The sequence below is a fragment of the Gambusia affinis genome, linkage group LG08, assembly GCF_019740435.1.
Source record: "Gambusia affinis linkage group LG08, SWU_Gaff_1.0, whole genome shotgun sequence".
Taxonomy (NCBI): Eukaryota; Metazoa; Chordata; class Actinopteri; order Cyprinodontiformes; family Poeciliidae; genus Gambusia; species Gambusia affinis.
The window spans coordinates 10,880,575-10,898,405 of record NC_057875.1 but is presented as its reverse complement, the minus strand read 5'-3'; the positions used below and the strand labels follow the sequence as shown (position 1 = coordinate 10,898,405).

Below are 17,831 nucleotides of genomic sequence, written 5' to 3'. Positions count from 1 at the left end.
TTCTGTTGTTACAGTGGAAAAATGTTATATTATATTATATTATATTATATTATATTATATTATATTATATTATATTATATTATATTATATTATATTATATTATATTATATTATATATTTTTTTAACTTGTCAGCAGGAACTTCTTGTACCTACAGGGTGCGTCCTTGCTCTGGATTGCTCTCATGTCTTCGTGCGTAATGACGCATCCGCCTCCAAGCGCCACCCCTCCCTCCTGTCACATCTGGATCTGGCTCCTCTCATCAGCACCACTCAGCGCATAGGAGTGAGTCGGAGTGAGGGAGGGAGGGAAACGACCGGAGAAGAGGAGACTGGCTCGGTCGGTACAGCTACATCTACAACCGAGCAGAACCAGGGGAAGAGCGGAAGGGCATTCACACAGTCTCATCCGCACAGAAGAATATCTCCATCTCCTGTGTCCCTCCTTCTGTCAGTCCAGCTTTTTTTTGTCTCTCTCTTCCTTCCACTTATCTCGGATATTATGAGCTCCAGCTTGCTAGAAAACCCGGTGCAGGCGATTCTGTACCTCCGGGAGCTCACCACGATCGTGCAGAACCAGCAGAGTCTCATCCAGACCCAGCGCGCACGGATAGAGGAGCTGGACAGGCGGGTGGACGAGCTCATCGGCGAGAACAGGCACCTGCGGGACGTCAGGGTACAACAGCAGCTCCCTTACCTTCACCATCATCCCCATCATACTCTCCCGGACGCCAGTTGCCTTCACCATCACCACCACCCGCAGGATCCCCAGCTCAAGACTACGACGGGGTCTCTGCCAGAACATGCGGCAACACCAGCGCAGGTTGAAGTGTCGCCGGGCGTCCAGCCCCCGCCTGCCCAACCTATGGACCCGGGGGACATGCAGTTGGTCCCAGCGGATCCCTCTACGATTTCCCCCATTGAGAGTGAGTCGGAAAACGGTGGAAGTTGCCCCAGTTGCAAATCTTTGGTTCCGATGACCCCAACAACTCTTTGTCGATCCCTGACCCTGGCAAAGCAATCCGAGTAAGTAAACAACATGGTTGTTTGCGTGTGTCGCGACTGTTTCAGCAGGGATCAGGTGTTTAGCAACAGGCTCAAATTCAGGTATTTAAACTTTAAACCGCCTGCTTTCTTGAGTTCTCCAAAGAGAATGTTTTTTTTTTTTTTTTTTTTTTTGCATGGAGCAATTTGTGTGTGCGGCATCCGCTTTAAACTATGCTACCAGGAGCGTGCGTGCGTGCATGCACGTGCACACCGAATTGAGAGGCGTTTAATTAATGGAGGTTTCCGTTTCTCGGCTGTGTGTCAATCAAGGACTGCACCACGAAGAGGAAATATGTGGATTATTTAAATGAGAAACTGGATCACGATCACTGAATCATTACATAACAAACAGCTGTAGGCTTTTACGCGTGCGCGCGTGCATGTTCATGTGCAATGCCAGCACCTCTCTGTGTGTGTATGTGTGTCTTTGCCAAACGAGTAGTCACTGTCAGTTTGAGACAGGAGCGCAGGGTGATGAGACACCTCCAGTCACCACTGTCCACGGTATTGCTGCCTCTACATTAATTACATCACGGGATCTGGGAACTCTCACGGGATCTTGGGGGGTACTCTGATGTTGCTGAGACACATGTTCTCATCAATACACACACACAACCCCATCTTGCCTGGCACCAGAGCATCATCTAATGAGATAAAACCATATTTTTATGCTCTCTTTTACTGCTGGTCTCCCCTCAGAGGGGACCCTGATTGGTCTCTGTGGGACAAGATCCCCACTGAGGGAAACCAAAATCCTGTCAGTTGTTTTGTGTGAGGGGACAAGCTTTAGAAAGCAGTTAACATTTTTATGTGCTTGTTCACTACTACACCTCTCAAATTGTTCTAATTCTCTGTAATCCATGCCTGCACCATGAGTTGTGTATTGTTCAGCAGTGGTTTCTGGAATTGGAGTCAGGACTGCATTATGTCAAAAAACACTAAGTGGCAGATCTTTTGATGATAATCAAACTTATACAGACAAGAACATTTTTTTTGCTGCTTCTGGCAAAGATGTGCAACAAGCTCTATCATTAAATGCATAATTTTAGCAGCAGCATGGGGCTCCTCTACAACAGAGTAGAACCAAAATGTTAGAAATATTCAACCTTTAATATCAACTAGTGCAAAAAACACACCAAGTACAAGACTTCTAGTACGATAATTATTGGCACCCCTACTACTTTTATAGCTCCCTCTAAGTAGGCAAAAGAACACATAGTTAGATGTTTAGAGAGAGAGAGAGAGGATGATCTTTAACCTTTCCTCCTTGCACAATCACTCTAGGTCATCCACAAACCTATTTCCTCTTTCTTACTTCCTTCTCTACAGCTCACCCCAGATGTTTTCTTTAAAAATTAAGTTTGTGGACAGATCATAGCTAACTTTATTTCCAACAAACCATTTCTTCTTTGATTTGATAACATGTTATGGACTGTTCCATGATAACCTGTTTTTTGCAAAAGGCCACAAGCTTTTCTATAGTGAAACTACCAGAATTTGAATGTGATCATGTTATCTTTCAGAGGCTGGGTTCCCTGCGTCTTTTGAAATGAGACAAGCCCGTAAATTATTTCTTCTCCACCATACCCAATTGTGGCCAGGAGATATTTTTTTCCCATATATTCATCCTTTGTTTCATGTCAGACTCACTTTGATTGTGTGTTGCAGAAGAGCTCAGTGTTACATTCATCTAAAGCAGACAAATCAAGTTACCAATTAGACGTTTTCTATATCTTTTATGCATGTAAAGTGCAGCAGAACAGGGAGACAATATTATGTGCTTTCTGCAAGGCTGCATTGAATTTATCACCCATTCCCCATGCAGAATCTCAGGTAGTTTTAGCTTGTGGGTGGCAGAAAGAGGGGCTCAGCATTTGTACAAGAACCACTACCGAGTCCAGATTTTCCAGTACAAAGATAAGAACAATGGCCAAGCCTGAGTCTAACCCCACATTCTGTAAATTGGAATAATTTTTTGACCTTTTCTTTAGTGTACGCCATCAGGTAAGGGGCAGGGATGGAGGCAGTGGCGTTCCTTTCACCTTGGCGTCCTTGCCAGCTGTATTCTGCCTGCAGATGACTGAGGATCAGATCTGTTATTCCTGTTGTCAGTTTGTCTCAGCATGTTCCTCTTGCAACTCCTGTATGTGTCAGTGAGCTTTCATGCACAACCCTATGTAGGAGCATGCCTCTCACATCTTACTGTATCTATTTATTTGGTATTTTCTGTCTTTATAGATTGTAGTGTTTTGCAGCGTTACTAAAGGATGACATGCAGAGTGGTGAGCAGCGTTCAGGCTTGGCAGTGAGCGCGCTTTGCATCTTTGTCAGTGTTGTCAGCGCACGTGAGGTTGAGGAAAGGAGAGGAGACGCTCTCCTCCGCTTGGTCTGTTTCCTTCTCTCTATCACTCTTTTTTCTCTCTCTCTGTCTCTTTCCAGCTGAGCCTTCTATGTGCCCCACTTAGCCCATGGAGCGAACAGTAATCAGCCATTCTCAGGAGGGAAAAAAAGCAGAGAGATTGAAAGAGAGAAAGAGAAGAAGAGATGCATGCTCAGTCGTTGTCTTTGATGGATCCCTTGGAGGTGTCTACAAGAGGAAGCTTGAGGGTGATGCTAGGCTGGACCAGCACATCAGGAAGCAACTGATCCATTCATCCATCTCTCCTTAAGAGAGAGATGGATGAATTAAGAATGAGTGAAGGGGGGGTTTGGGGGCAGTTGACTACACAGGGAGTGAGACAGGTACCACGGGAGACCAAGCCCCAGAGAAGTGAAATTTTTCAAAAGGGTACGTGTGGGGCATCTGTCTCCTCTGACTGCAATACCAACAAACAAGCAGTGTGGACAATGTAGGCTCTGGTAGTGCTGTGGCAGCCTGTGGCACAGCGAAAAGGGCACATGAGCTTTTTTTTCCCAGTCCAAATAGAGTTAGTCTTTTTGCAACACTACTCTTTTTCTTTAACTTTCCCTGCTCTCTCTCCTTGACCCTTGCTGGTAAAAGCTTGGCAACAAAGCAACGCAGGAGAGTGATGAAGCAGAGAGGACAGGGCTCTGAGAGGGAGATGACGTGGGCTAACAGCAGGATGCATGTAGTGTTAAAATATTCACCTGGTCTTTTTGTAAGCATTCGAGTTGAATGTGCATAGGCGTGTGTATGTGTCTGTGTTTCTCATACAGACAGATGGAGCCGGTGAAAGTGTGTGTTTTTTCTTATGTTCAGCTTAGCGTCTTCAGAACAGCAAAAGCTGACTTCTGGACTTCAGTTGTTTTTTTTTTACTCTCTAATTTTATATTCAAACATGTTACAAAAGTACAGCGTAACAGGACCTTTTAGTTTACTACTAAGAATTTGTTGAAAAGACATATGTGACATATCTATTTCATGTGTCTTGCAAAATCTTTCACACCCCTTATATAATGATCCAGACCCCAAAAGAAATATTTATAATTATTTCAGTCGTGTGTAAAACCAGACTGAGCCAGGATGAATTTATGAAGGTATGTATGGAATAGAATTGGGTTACCAAACAATCCCCAAAGCTTTCGACATTTTAGTCCATTTTAATCAGTTATCAGACCATGGAAAATGTATGGCATGGTTGCAAACCTACCAAGACATGGCGATCCACCTAAACTATAGAGCTGCAAAGATCCACAACTCAGATTAACAGGTCAGCTACAGTTGTGCGCTCCAGATGAGCTGGTCCCAATGGAATAAAGCCTTAAAATGATGGACACAATCAATGTAGGAGACACAACAAACATGCAGGATAATGTGGTCTGGTCAGATGAAAAGAGCATGAAACCATTTTGATTAAAAGTATAACTCTTGGCAGAAAACTGATATTACGCATTGTACTGACCAAATCAGCCCCACTGTGAAACATGGGGGTGGCAATGTCATGTCCTTGGGATGTTGGGGTTTTTCTTTAGAGAGCAATGAACTTATCATTTTTGAGGGTGGAGTATCAAATGCCAATTGAAAAATGACTAACCATACAGCCAGAGCTAGAATGAATGGCTTGGCTTAATCTGTCACATAAAAAAATCCATTAGAATTCATATGGACAATTTTGCAAAGCGTTGTAGAACAAACCTGTAATAAATCTTATTAAACGGGGACAAAAAAGCTAGATTGATTTCATGCTAAGGTAAGAAACGCTGCCCAGCAGCAGTTTTTAAAGCACATAAAATTAGATTTATCTCTTAAATCTGTATAGATGCGACAAAGCATAAAAAATAATTTGAATAAATCTTTGGAGCATCTTTTTTATTTGCTTAGCTCTAGGTGGTAATTTGTTTTTTCACATTAACAATTCTTCACTCATTTGTATTTTTACACCAATTAGCATATTGGTGACATTCTTATGGTACGGAGTGTTGTCTTAGGAAGCTTTGTGGATTTCTTGGCTACATTGTGTTTTCATAGGAAGAACGTTCAAGGAGGTAAATGAGCATTTATTTTTTGCCACCTGCAGCATTATTGCGGTATATCTGGCATAAGTACCCTGTGTCTGCAGGGGTGGAGATAATAAGTAATCATAAGGTCTCTTGTGAGTTTCCACCTCATAGAGCAAAAGTGAGACTAGGTGCACAAATGAAGGAAAGAATAAAATATGCAAACCTCATTAACTTAATGTACCCTGTTTCTGTTGAAGAAGTAAGAGAAGAGCAAAACCCAGAATACCTGTGGAAAAATAAAACTAGATATGCACAAGCTAAACTGCAGCTCTGGCTCTCATGCACTTTGACACATCTCTTTCCAAATAAGCTGAGCAAACTTGCACCTCAGATTTAATAGCTCTTTGCAACAAAGAAACATCCACAAGAAACAAAGCAAGCATGCAGTAGTTCAAGAAAATTCTTTTGACTGTTTCTATGTGCAGCAACACAGAGCTCAGTCCTTTATTTAAATTTGAACTAACACACTGACATTTTGGCACCCCTTAAAAGGTTTAAAAATAAAACCCATATACCACAGGGGTGCAGAAGGTTTGGATCTTTTTAGATGAAAGTCTTGGCTTCAAAAGAACTTCCAAATATACAGTACAAGGCCTGTTCTTTTTTAAGTGTCTTTACACAAAAGCGTCACACTGCAACATGTGAAGACAGCTGTCAAAATTGCACTTTAAAGAGAAAGAATCTATTTTTCCCCGCATTGTCAAACTGTGAGGAACATATCTCCCCATCAGTCACTAATGTTACAGCTTCTTTTAGGTTAGATATTGCAACTTTATTCTTAACACATCATCACCTCTCCAATGATTACTACATTTGCTGATTTGATTTGTTTGTGAGCAGTTAAAAAAAAAGAGGAATTTGTTGTAAAATATTGCCCTTGGCAGGGATTGGCTGAGTATGGAGTTCATTAGCTTTCAGATCTGCTTTGTGTGAAAGTAAAAGTGTTCAGTCTTCGACTTGGTCCTGTTGTCCAGCTTGGCTACAAAATTTTAATGCACTAGAAATGTTTTTGCACAATCTGGTCAATGGAAAAAAGCAAACCTACAGAGCCTTGCAAAATTATTCATATCGCCTGAACCTTTCCACATTCTATCACAATACAACCACAAACTTCACAGTGTTAATGTTTTATTTATGTGATAGACAAGCTGGTGTAGGGGACAATGTGAAGAGGTACGAACATGAAACAATTTATAGATGTTCTTACAAATAAAAAATGTAAAATTTGCACACGTATTCAGGCCCCCTCAGTAAATAATTTGTAAACCTTTTTTCACTCCAGTTAAACTGGAAACCTTTAAGTGTGTCTCTCCCATTATTGCACATCTAATAACTAGGCCAAGGACTTCAATGCATTTATATTAATTAATTGCATAGATATTAACCCATTAAAAGGATTACACAGTGAATCACATTTTTATTGCATATAAAAATGCTGGATGGAACCTTCAAAAAATAATCTGATGGGATGCTGGTAAAGAGTTTTCTGTTTAGATTGTGCAAAAAGGAGTTGGTCTATCAGTGAAGCTATTCAAGCCTAAAATACCATCTCAATGCAAAACATGTTGCAACAAGCACAGATGCCCCCAACAGTACTGTCAGTGTCCTCAGTTCACATTTCTTTTAAAGTTTTTTTTTTTTTTTTGGCTCAGGCAGCCTTTATTTGAGCATGGTTAGACAGGAAAGTAGATAGCGAAAGAGGCGGAAGACATTCAGCAAAGGTCTTCTGGGTGGGACTTGAACCTTTGATGTCCGAATCGAGGATCAAGACCTCCATGTGGGTTGTGCTTTACTCCTGCTCCACAGCGACTCCCCAGTTCACATTTCTAAACCAGTATGTTTTCAAGAAAGTTACATGAAGGACGAGAGGTTGCTAAAACACTTGAAAGCTGAATGTGTATGATAGCACTTTGCCCCAATTTGGATGAGTAACCTAAAAAACAGATTATAGCAAATATCTTTGTTGTAGAGCTTACATGTCCATTCATCCAATAATTTAGCAGCAAAAATAGTTTTTGAAGTTAATATGTTGCATCTCTTTGCCTCTCCCCCATTAAGGCCACATTTGTTACAAATTGCCCGGTTGGCAGATTTTCTCAACTGAATTATGAATTTCTATATCTGTGTCTATATTTATATCTACATCTACTCTCTGATTAATCCTCTTGTCCAGTTTACTTAGGCGGTTTGCAGTGCCATTCTGTTTGAATTTTTAGTCTGAACAGTTCCCCCTAAGATTACTCCTAACGTGATATTGTTTTACAACTTAACACTTTAAACATCTCCACAACTTTATGCCAGTCTGTCCTTTGGTCTTCATGTTGCTGGTTGTTCTCTAATAAATCTCCTATAAATTTCTGAGGCCTTCAGAGGACAACAGCATTTATGCAGACAAATTGTTTTATACAGGTGGTCTGACTTGGGTGACTTTTGAAGATGAACTGGTTTATTTTTAGAGGCATCAGGGAAAAGGTGACTGAATGCAAATATAAGATACCCTGTTCAGACCTAATTTGTCAGAAAAACTGTCATTTTATTCCCCTATTATCCACAATTTTTTAGGTAAAAAAAGCTACATTGAAGTTTTTCATTGTAAAATAACAAAATGTAAAAAATTGCTATTGCTATGACAATTTACACTGTTATTTAGCCTAACCTAGGAAATAACATCCAAAAGAGTAGCTGCATTGATTCTCCTTCCTTTGATTCCCCAATTTGACATAAAAAATCTCATTGACAACAACTTTGTGTTCTGAATGTTTGAAATGAGGACTAACTAAGAAGCTTTTGTGTTGGATAGACCACAATTGAAAAACTGTTCCTCAGATTTAATAACTAACATGTAGTAAGTTAGGTTCATGGATGTTTGCAACCAAGGATCACTACGACATGTACAACCAACTGTGTGAAAACCAGAACATGAGGTTTTCTGTAAGCTCTCAGACAATGTTATTATTCCCATGTTCAATAATAACATAAGGGACATGATTAAAGAAAATTGCAAAATGAATCCAGAAATAATGTTTAAAGTTTATAAAAGCACATGTGTGTTCTATTGATCTTGCATCAGGTAGCTGATCACAGAATCAGAGTGTGAACAGAGTGAGATTTTTAGGGAAAAATCAGGGTCCCTTTAAGTCTGTAGAAGTTGCTGTGAAAAGGTGGCTTTTTATAGCCCAGACTGTCACTCCTGGTTTTGCGCCGACTCTGACTGCCTGTCACTATGACTTTGTGTCATGAGCTTTAATCTGAACCTAGGTCATGAAATCAACTGTAGCATAGTGAACAATGTCCCTTCACCGCATTTATTCAGCACAATGAAGAAGCTCCTTATGGTCTTGATGCCCAGATAATACCTCTAAAAAATCCATAAATGCTGATCCTCATTGTCATTTTTATGTCTGTAGAGATGGAAACTATAGGGCATCTTGAATTTAAAGGAAGGCAATCCATACAGCTGCTTAAGAATGCATTCTTTTTTCTTGTTCCAGATAAGAGCTCCAGCATAATGTCTAAAATATGAATGTGAATGTAAAATGTATGAGAGACAAATGAGAAAGGCCAGTAGAAGAGGAGGAAGTTGGAAGCAGAGCTGGAGCAAGCATCTTTCCAGATTGGGTTCAGGGATTTCTGCTAAATCGCAGCTGATCTGACACATACACACAAACATATAAATACACCCGTTCTAAGCTTTCTCAGCCTTGATTTGACCTACATAGAGTATTTGCCCTGGGATCAGTCAATGACTGTAAAATGTAATGATATAATAATCTAAACAGCAAAAAGGGAGACTCTCTAGGATCTTTCTTGTGTTTGTTTAAAGTGATCATCTTGTGTACTAAAAAGGAATATTGAACATACATTATCAGCAGACAGAATGACAAGTTGTCCTTTCAGCTCTGCATACTTTCCTTCCTCCTTTTCTTTCTCCTTTGCTGACCTCTGCTTTTTTCCTCCGTCCTTCTGCAGGAGTGAGACCGTGCTGCATCAATTTTGCTGCCCCGCCCCTGAACATCCGGAAACCGATACCTCGGGATCATCAAGGTGAGATCAGCTCAGGAGGACAATTGCTAATTCTCTGTTGTGCGTAGTTGGGTTAATGACATCACAAAAGGCACAAGATTGTAGCTAACCACCTGACATTTTTAAGCATTGCAGCAGATGCACTATTTTTAAAGTATTTGAACATTGATTTTGAAACACTTAAGTTGCATGAGTTGAAGGTTTTTTTATTTTCATGTGCCTGAGCTAGAGTTTGACTCTTATGGCTACGAAGCCATGATGGTTATTGGCATGGGTGATGAAGATGTGTACAGAGCTTTAGTTTTTGATCATATGTCAAATTTTCCTTCATGTATGTTTTTATATGTATTCGCCACTTTAGTGCTATATTCACGTTGCATCACTTTAAATTGTTACGTGATTTGCCAGTGCATTGGCACCTCATGCTGTCTGAATTCAAACTGCTTTTGCTTATCTAAACAAACTGCTCTCTTTCTTACATTTTCTCTGTGGACTTAACTCAGTTCATAGTAATAGCATGGGCTATACCGCAGGTTCATGCATGCTGGAGCTAACTGACAGGATTGTGCCCGTACAAATCTGCTTGGGATTATTTTTGGTGGAAGTAGCGGCTTATGCAATGACTTCAGAAAATATTGTTAGGATTTGAAACTCATTTTTATGGAATAGATTGACAAGACCATATGGTTTTAATAGGAACTTGATTTAAAATGATTGCTGAAGTTCTTTGAAAATAACATCTGGGCATTCCAGTCAGGCTTCGTCCTTTTCACAAACCACATCAATGTGCATGCTGTCAGTTTTTTTCTGAAATCCACGATGCATTCACACTTACAGACAAATGTTTATTCAAAGTATGCAATGAAAAAGGGGGGGGGGGGGGCATAAGCACAATAAAAGTCAGTTTCTCTTGCATTATTGCCAACAAAATAGCATAAAAGTAGACACAAGATTTTTAAAATGTAGATCTACAGATGATAAACTGTGTCCGAAGAGAGTCTGAGTGATTCTGCAGAAAAGTCTGCCTAGTACTTTCAATGAACCTTCTTAACAACATCCAGCTCTGAAAATTTACACATCTGAGTAATTGAGTCACATCAACACTTAAAACTTTTAATCATGCCAGATGGGAAGTGTGTAGTGCTGAACTGGTCTGTATATCAGTGCAATGTGGTGTAAATTTAAGGTTAAGAGGTATAGCTACATGGCTAAATGTGTAGCAAACTTATAACTCCACCATCTGCAACTCACAAAAAGACAACAGAAGAGGAGGTGGTATCATGTATATAATGATATTGCCACTATCAAAGCAACCATGACAACCCTGAAGTGATGCAACACTTATCTCTGCCATAGTAACTGGAGAATCTACAGTAGCCATTTTAACAGCATGTTTCTGAGTGGGCTATGCATGGAGAGTGTGAATGTGTAAACTTTCATTTAAAGTCTTGAATGAGCGCCTGTCTTCTTTATACCCCTTTGCTTTGCTTCATCTTCATACGTAGAGGAATCTACAATTGCTTATTCTCTCTTGCTTGTTTTTATTTTTTATTTTTTGCCTGCTTTCTGGAAGACCACATTTTGTGCAATCATTGCATCACAATTATTTCCACCTCACCCCACCCCATTAAATGCATTTCTTTTCTCAATCTCGCCATCTGTCTATCTATCTGGAATCCCTCTATTTCCTGTGAAGATCTAACGACTTAACTCCTACACTCACATGGTCCTGATTGGATGGGCAAATGACAGAGGCAGCGGGCGCCCAGCTGAGATGAGACTGGTGTGGATCTCTAATGCCAATGCAGCTCTTTATTATCACCCCTCTCATCATCATCACATGAACGCTGTGTGTTGGTTGCAATCCTTCACCGCCTCTACAGTTGCTACACACTCTAAATCCATCAGTACACACTCACCTCCCAAGAGATGCCATGAAATCCGTCTCTAGCCTAACCTGCCATACCCTTCGCTCTTCCAACCTTTAAGTGTGTGGGTGTGCATCCCTCCCTGGGTGTGCAGGGCTTTAAACGATACAATTTGACAAAGGCTTTTCTATCTCGCCCCCTGATGACGCCTGTGCTGGCATGTGAACTCTCTGTGTTTGTTGCTGCATATGCTTTGAAGGAGAAAGTGCACACAGTGCCCCTATCATCGCTGAGACTCTTGCCTGGCCAGATGCATTAATAGCTCAGGTCTTGCTTTAAAACCCTCTAATGTATTCTAATGTACTTTAATGTATTCTGATGCAGCGCTGGAGCATGGCAGTGTTTTAATAGACTTTTTGATAGAGACAGCCTCCAGCATGCACACACCAATAGCCAGCCTGTAACTATCTTACTGTTTCCGACTTTATAGTTATCTAACTTTCTGCTCTCCTCATTCTGGCTCTTTTTGCTGACTCTATCTCAGAGGATACAGCCAACCTAGCCTCTCTGGCCCTGTCTCCAACTTTTAGTGAGAGACGCTGCAGTATACTTCATTTCACAGCAATCAGAGGAAACAAAGAGGAACTTAAGTGATGGACTCATTATTTAAGCATGAGCTGGCTTTTAATTCTCCCCTGTTGTTTGGTTCTGTTCGTGTAAAAATGATCGGAGTAAGCAGTATCCAGCCAGCACGGAGATTCCACAAACATCACACTCACTTGTGAGTGCATACAATCCTAAAGCCTTCAGGGTATGATCATAAATCTGTCCATTCCAGAATTGTTTTGTGCTGAAAGTTAGTTTTTCATCCCATTTCTATGTGGAAAGAAGTTTGCAAAGATGAAGGGAATCCTTATGTGTGAGAATATCTGGATTACTGGAAGGCCTAAGAGAATAAGGGTGTTTGCTGTGTTATGCTGGCAAATTACTTAAGCCCTACATGACTTTTTGCGGAATTTCGATAATGCTACCATGTAAAAGAATGCTGTACCATCTGTGTCTGGGATTAAAAATGGCTGACCTCAGGGAGCAGCCTACTCCACCCTCAACACTGCTGGGTTCTGAAGCTAAATTTAAACTCTGATGAGATTTTTGTGATGGTGTTCAGCTTATTCTTTTTACTATTGAGATGAGCAGTCATACAAACCATATAGATTTTGTTAAGTCACAAGCAACAATCTCAATGTATTTTCAGGGCTTTCTTTTGTGATAGATCAAGCTTTATTGTGCAGTGAAGAAAAAGGATACATATTGTCTTTTTAATTTTATAAATATAAATCTGAAAAGTTTGGTGTGCCTCGCTGAGTTTGTACTTGGTGAAATGACCTTCTGCTTAAACTACAAGTGCAAATCTTTTGGTGCTTCTTTCTCCTTTCCAAAATAACAAAAGTTTAGTCAGATTGGATTGAGCGTGTTTATTAGCATCTATTTTATTGTCTTGTCACAAGTTTTCAAGGGGGTTTTTGTTTGCACTTTGACTGGATAATATATAGTTGAGTCCAAAATTATCTATCCAGCAAATTTTAAGTGTAACCTTCTAATTATGCTAGCATATCTCTTCTCATTCGAAGTAATAGTAACATTTTAGAATGGCTCCACACAGGGTCCTGACGTAAATGTGAGAAAGACTGTAAGATTAAAGTGGTGGCATGGATGATGGAGCTCATCATCAAAGATAACTTGTAAGATACCAGTAGAAAATGCTAAAAAATAAGAATGATTTGATGGCTGTAATGCCAGTGAATATTTTTCCATTGACTGACTAGAAAAGTATAATTTTTGACATGTCATGTATTTTTCAAATAATAACTTCAATAAAAGGTCAATTTAATTCCTTATTACCTGATTGTATTTTTAGAAGATGCATGTTACATTTCATTTAGAAAGTCAAATGAAAATACTTCTTAACTCATATCTGACAGTGATCATATCCCTTAAATTAAAAATTTTCTTTGTAGATCTCATTTTATGTTTAGGGTTGCTGCCATGGAAGGTGAGTTAGGGTTAGTTTCTAATTGGTTTTCTTCTAGAATTATGCTGGTTTCAGCTGATTCATCTTCCCATCAATTTTGATCTGCGTTTGTCTCATTGCTTAAGAGAAGCAAAATCAGACAGCATCATCATGCCACCTCCATGTGTCACTATCATAAAATCTATGTAATATATAATATGCCAAATATTGAGAAAATTTTAATGTTATAAGTACCTCACAAAACCAGCTGGGTCTCTGTATGTGTGTGTTTTTGACTTCATGTAGCTCAGTTTAGCAGATGTTGAAATCTTGGCAAGAGCAGACGTTCAATTCGTAGAGTCGCTTTGAAGTAGGCAGGCGGTATTGGTATATTCTTGTAATATTCTTGGTATGTATGAATGTTCTCTACTCTGGATCACTCTGGGTTGCTGAATTCAAAGTGTCATGAATATGAAGTCCCTGTATCGGTGGAGTCAGATTAGGGTTTCCCCTAACTTGTTCTCTGAGTCACGCCTGACTGTATTGGCATGGCATTCCTGTTTGCAGTATTTTTGAAAGCTTAATCCCAACAGTGCAACATGGGAAAAAGCCTCCCCAATAATCTTTTTATTTCCACGCAGCACACAGAGAACGAAATGCTCATCCAAATGATGTCATTGCCATGGAAACACATTAGCTTTCAGAGGGTCATACATGAATTCAGCCTTGATCTTAATAGTAAAAACTGAGAGTGGAGGAAGGCTGGTGTGGAAACATTGCAAAAGAAAAGAAATACAAATGTGAGTAGCAAGTCTTAGCTAGAAGTTATTTGTTTGAATTTCTCATATAAGTTAGTGTAACACTTTCTATTTGATCCAATAGTGGTGCAGACACTTTCTAGATTCTTCTGGCATAATATTGGTACTAAATGAAAGAGATCAAATCCTTTGGCATAAGAATATTGTGGGAAAAACACAAGTTACAACTTCCGGGATTTTATTGGAGCAATACACTGCATATGCCTTTTCTTTTTGAAAACTATCTTGAGCCACAGCATCTAGGCCAGGGGTGTCGAACTCCAGTCCTCGAGGGCCGGTATCCTGCAACTTTTAGATGTGCCTCTGCTGCACCACACCTGAACAGAATAATTAGGTCATTAGCAAGGCTCTGGAGAACAGATCTACACAAGGAGGAGGTGATTAAGCCATTTCATTCCAGTGTTTTGTACCTGTGGCACATCTAAAAACTGCTGGACAGCGGCCCTCGAGGACTGGAGTTTGACACCTGTGATCTAGGCGTTTAAATCACCGTGGCCCTAGCCAAAAATATCCACAGAAACATATAAAGAAATACTGAAGGTTTTCACTGCTAAATATGAGATTTTTATTTGTGCATGACAGTCTCACTGGATAAAGATGGGAACCTTTGTCCAACTGTTGGACAGTATTAGGCAAGCCCATAAAAATTTGATAAGAGCTCTGCAAGCTAATGTTTACATAATACACCCTGATCCAAAAAAAAAATTAAAAAATTAAAATGATTCATCAGTGTGTCAGCTTGTGAGTTTTGCTGATATGAACAATAGTACCACAATACATTAATGTTCTGCTTTAAAGTATTGGGGTGCTGTATTACTACAAACCTTCAAGACCACTTAGGTCTTCTGGTTCTGCTCACCATCCCCAAAACCAGAATCAAATATGGAGAAGCAGCATTCAGCTTCTATGTGCCACAAATTTGTACCAAACTTACAGAAAACTGCAAAACACCAAAAACACTGAGTTACTTTAAATCTAGACTGAACCCCCACCTGTTTAGAGCTGCTGTGGACCACAGTAAATGAAACACTAACTGATATTTTGATGTGTAATGATGGCACTTGGCAAAATATAATATTTACTGGTTTTCTCAATTCTTCACTGTGTGTTATGGTGTCTTGTATGACGTTTTTGTGTTTTCATGATGTAAAGCATCTTGAACTGCTTTGATGCTGAAATGTGCTATGCAAATTAATTTGATTGATCGATTGATTAATGAAAGCTGAATTTTATCATTTCCCTTTTGGGCAAAATCTTTGCTGAATTTTTGTTTTTTTGCCTTTTCTATTTTGAAAAATGATGAGTATGGAGGGCAGTTCCTGCTAAAATTGGCAAAAAAATATAGGAATAAATAAATGGCTTGATGAATTAATTAATGGGACAAACATTGCATCCTGAGCCGTTTGTAGCACTGTTGCCCAGTAGCAAGGAGGTCCTGGGTTCGATTCCCGGCCCGGGTCTTTCTGCATGGAGTTTGCATGTTCTCCATGTACATGTGTGGGTTCTCTCTGGGTACTCCAGCTTCCTCCCACAGTCCAAAAACTTGACTGCCAGGCAAATTGGTCTCTCTAAATTCTCCCTACGTGTGGGTGTGTGGTTGTTTGTCCTGTCTGTCTCTGTGTTGCCCTGGTGACCTGTCCAGGGTGTATCCTGCCTCTTGCCCAAAACATTCACTGGAGATAGGCACCAGCAACCCTCCCAACCTCCCTAGGGACAAGGGTGTACAGAAAATGGAAAATGGATGGATGGAAATATTGCATCCTCCCTCACACACCACCACACACTCAAAATTTCAATATACTACTGCATCCAAAAATGAATTTATTCCATTAGATTTTAAGCATTTACACGTTCTTGTGCAAAAAGCCTGGGTAGTTAATCTAGTTTATCAATTAAAATCTCTTAGACATAATTAAAAAAATTTTTTAACCTGTGTGTTATGTAAGGGTATTGCCTCTGAGTCTGGACTTTATATGCTCTCAGCTTTTTCGCATTCAGCCATTGCCTGCAACCTGCAGTGGAGCCACAAGTCTGACCAAATAAGAGTGGACACGGAAAGTCAGTCATCTGCCCCTCAGGCCATCACAGTCCACGTTCTGCCTAATTTATGAATCTCTTCTCACTCCACAGAGCTGAAGGCCAGGCCCCTGTAAAGAGTGAAGATATTTGGTCGGAGGGGAGGAACTGAAATCTCTCTCTTGTTATTTCCCTTGCAGTGGACAGATCCTGAGCCTGGAGGATGGGATGTCCTCTGGTGGAGGACAGGAAGTGAAGGGGCTGAAGAGGGAGGGACCCAGCGAGTATGAGATCAATTTGGAGAACAAAAACAAACAGGTATGCCTTTTCCCTAATGGACCAGTATGCTCAATCACAGGGTTTGGAGTAAAATCTGCTGGCAACTCTACCTTGTTTAACATGAGCAGGGGTATGTGTGTGAGAGAGAAGATTTCTTGACAAAAAAGATTCCCATTTAGATCTATTTCCGTCTCTGTTGACATGACAAAGAACACCCAGGATACTGAGTGCCACAGCGACAGGAACAGAGGAAAGGGAGATGCTAGGTTGTCATGGTAACAACTAATAACTGCTCGTGGTGGCTGAAGATGTCTTTATTCCTCATAGCAAGCAACTGAAGGGTCTGCTGTTGTATCTTGCTGTGCTCCTGCGGTGCTTGAGTGCATATATCCACTCTTGGTGTGACCAGACACACAGCAGACATTGTGAGGTTTCCCTCTTTTTTTCCTGCCACAACTGCCTCCCGCTCCTCTGGAAATATTAGAGGTGAAGTTCTGAGAACTTGTAAGATTTTTAGGTGGAGCTGCAAACAAATAGGCTTACTTTTTCCCCCCATTCATTCAACTCAATGTATCACGGTCCATCTGTATATCCTTACTATGAAGTATTAGCAGTAGGATGATGATTCCATAAGCCCTTCACCACTTCAGCTAGAGCCAACATATAATTAAGAAGGAAACCTCTGTGAACAGTGTGTGTCTATATTTCAGGACTCTTCTTGGCTCTTTTGATCTTATTGCTCAAAAATGGCAGAGTGTTTGGTTTGTGATGAATCATTAAAACATGTTTCAGCAGGTGTATCACTCTTGCAGTGTTTTTTCAATGACTCTCTAAGCAATTTAAAGGTGTTTGATGTGTTTACTCCCACTCACCGCCTTCCTGTGCTCTTAGATAGAGGACCTAGAGCAGAAGTATGGAGGCCATCTGATCGCAAGACGGGCAGCGCGCCGCATCCAGACGGCCTTCCGCCAGTACCAGCTCAGCAAGAACTTCCAGAAGATCCGCAATTCGCTGTCAGAGAGCAAGCTGCCTCGCCGCATCTCCCTGCGCCATCCCAGCCCTTCATCCCGGAGCAGGAATGCGGCCCAGAGACACAGCTACACTCTGCATCCGGGAGGTGGACAGATTCCCTTACGCTCAAAAACTCCTCCTCCACCTCCATGTCGCTCCACATCTCTTCCCCCGTCACCAGCATCAGCCCCAGCAAATGCCCCGTCATCAGCTCCAAGTCAGGCTCCATCTCAGACATCTGGACCTACACTCACCCAGCTGGAAGACTGCTTCTCTGAACAGGTCAGTGTACTTTGTGGA

At 40.7% G+C, this 17,831-nt stretch overlaps 1 protein-coding gene across 2 annotated transcripts in view; it reads left to right on the top strand.

The window, feature by feature from the left end:
* Positions 1 to 293: 293 nt before the first annotated feature.
* The window catches only part of iqsec3b (IQ motif and Sec7 domain ArfGEF 3b), a 39,081-nt gene continuing 21,543 nt past the window's right edge, over positions 294 to 17,831 (top strand). For both annotated transcript variants that reach the window (XM_044124632.1, XM_044124633.1), the window contains exons 1-4: positions 294 to 1,023; positions 9,475 to 9,549; positions 16,442 to 16,559; positions 17,412 to 17,813. In XM_044124632.1, the coding sequence (XP_043980567.1) occupies positions 500 to 1,023; positions 9,475 to 9,549; positions 16,442 to 16,559; positions 17,412 to 17,813 (1,119 nt within the window). In that variant the 5' untranslated portion in view covers positions 294 to 499. The remainder of the gene's footprint in view (positions 1,024 to 9,474; positions 9,550 to 16,441; positions 16,560 to 17,411; positions 17,814 to 17,831) is intronic.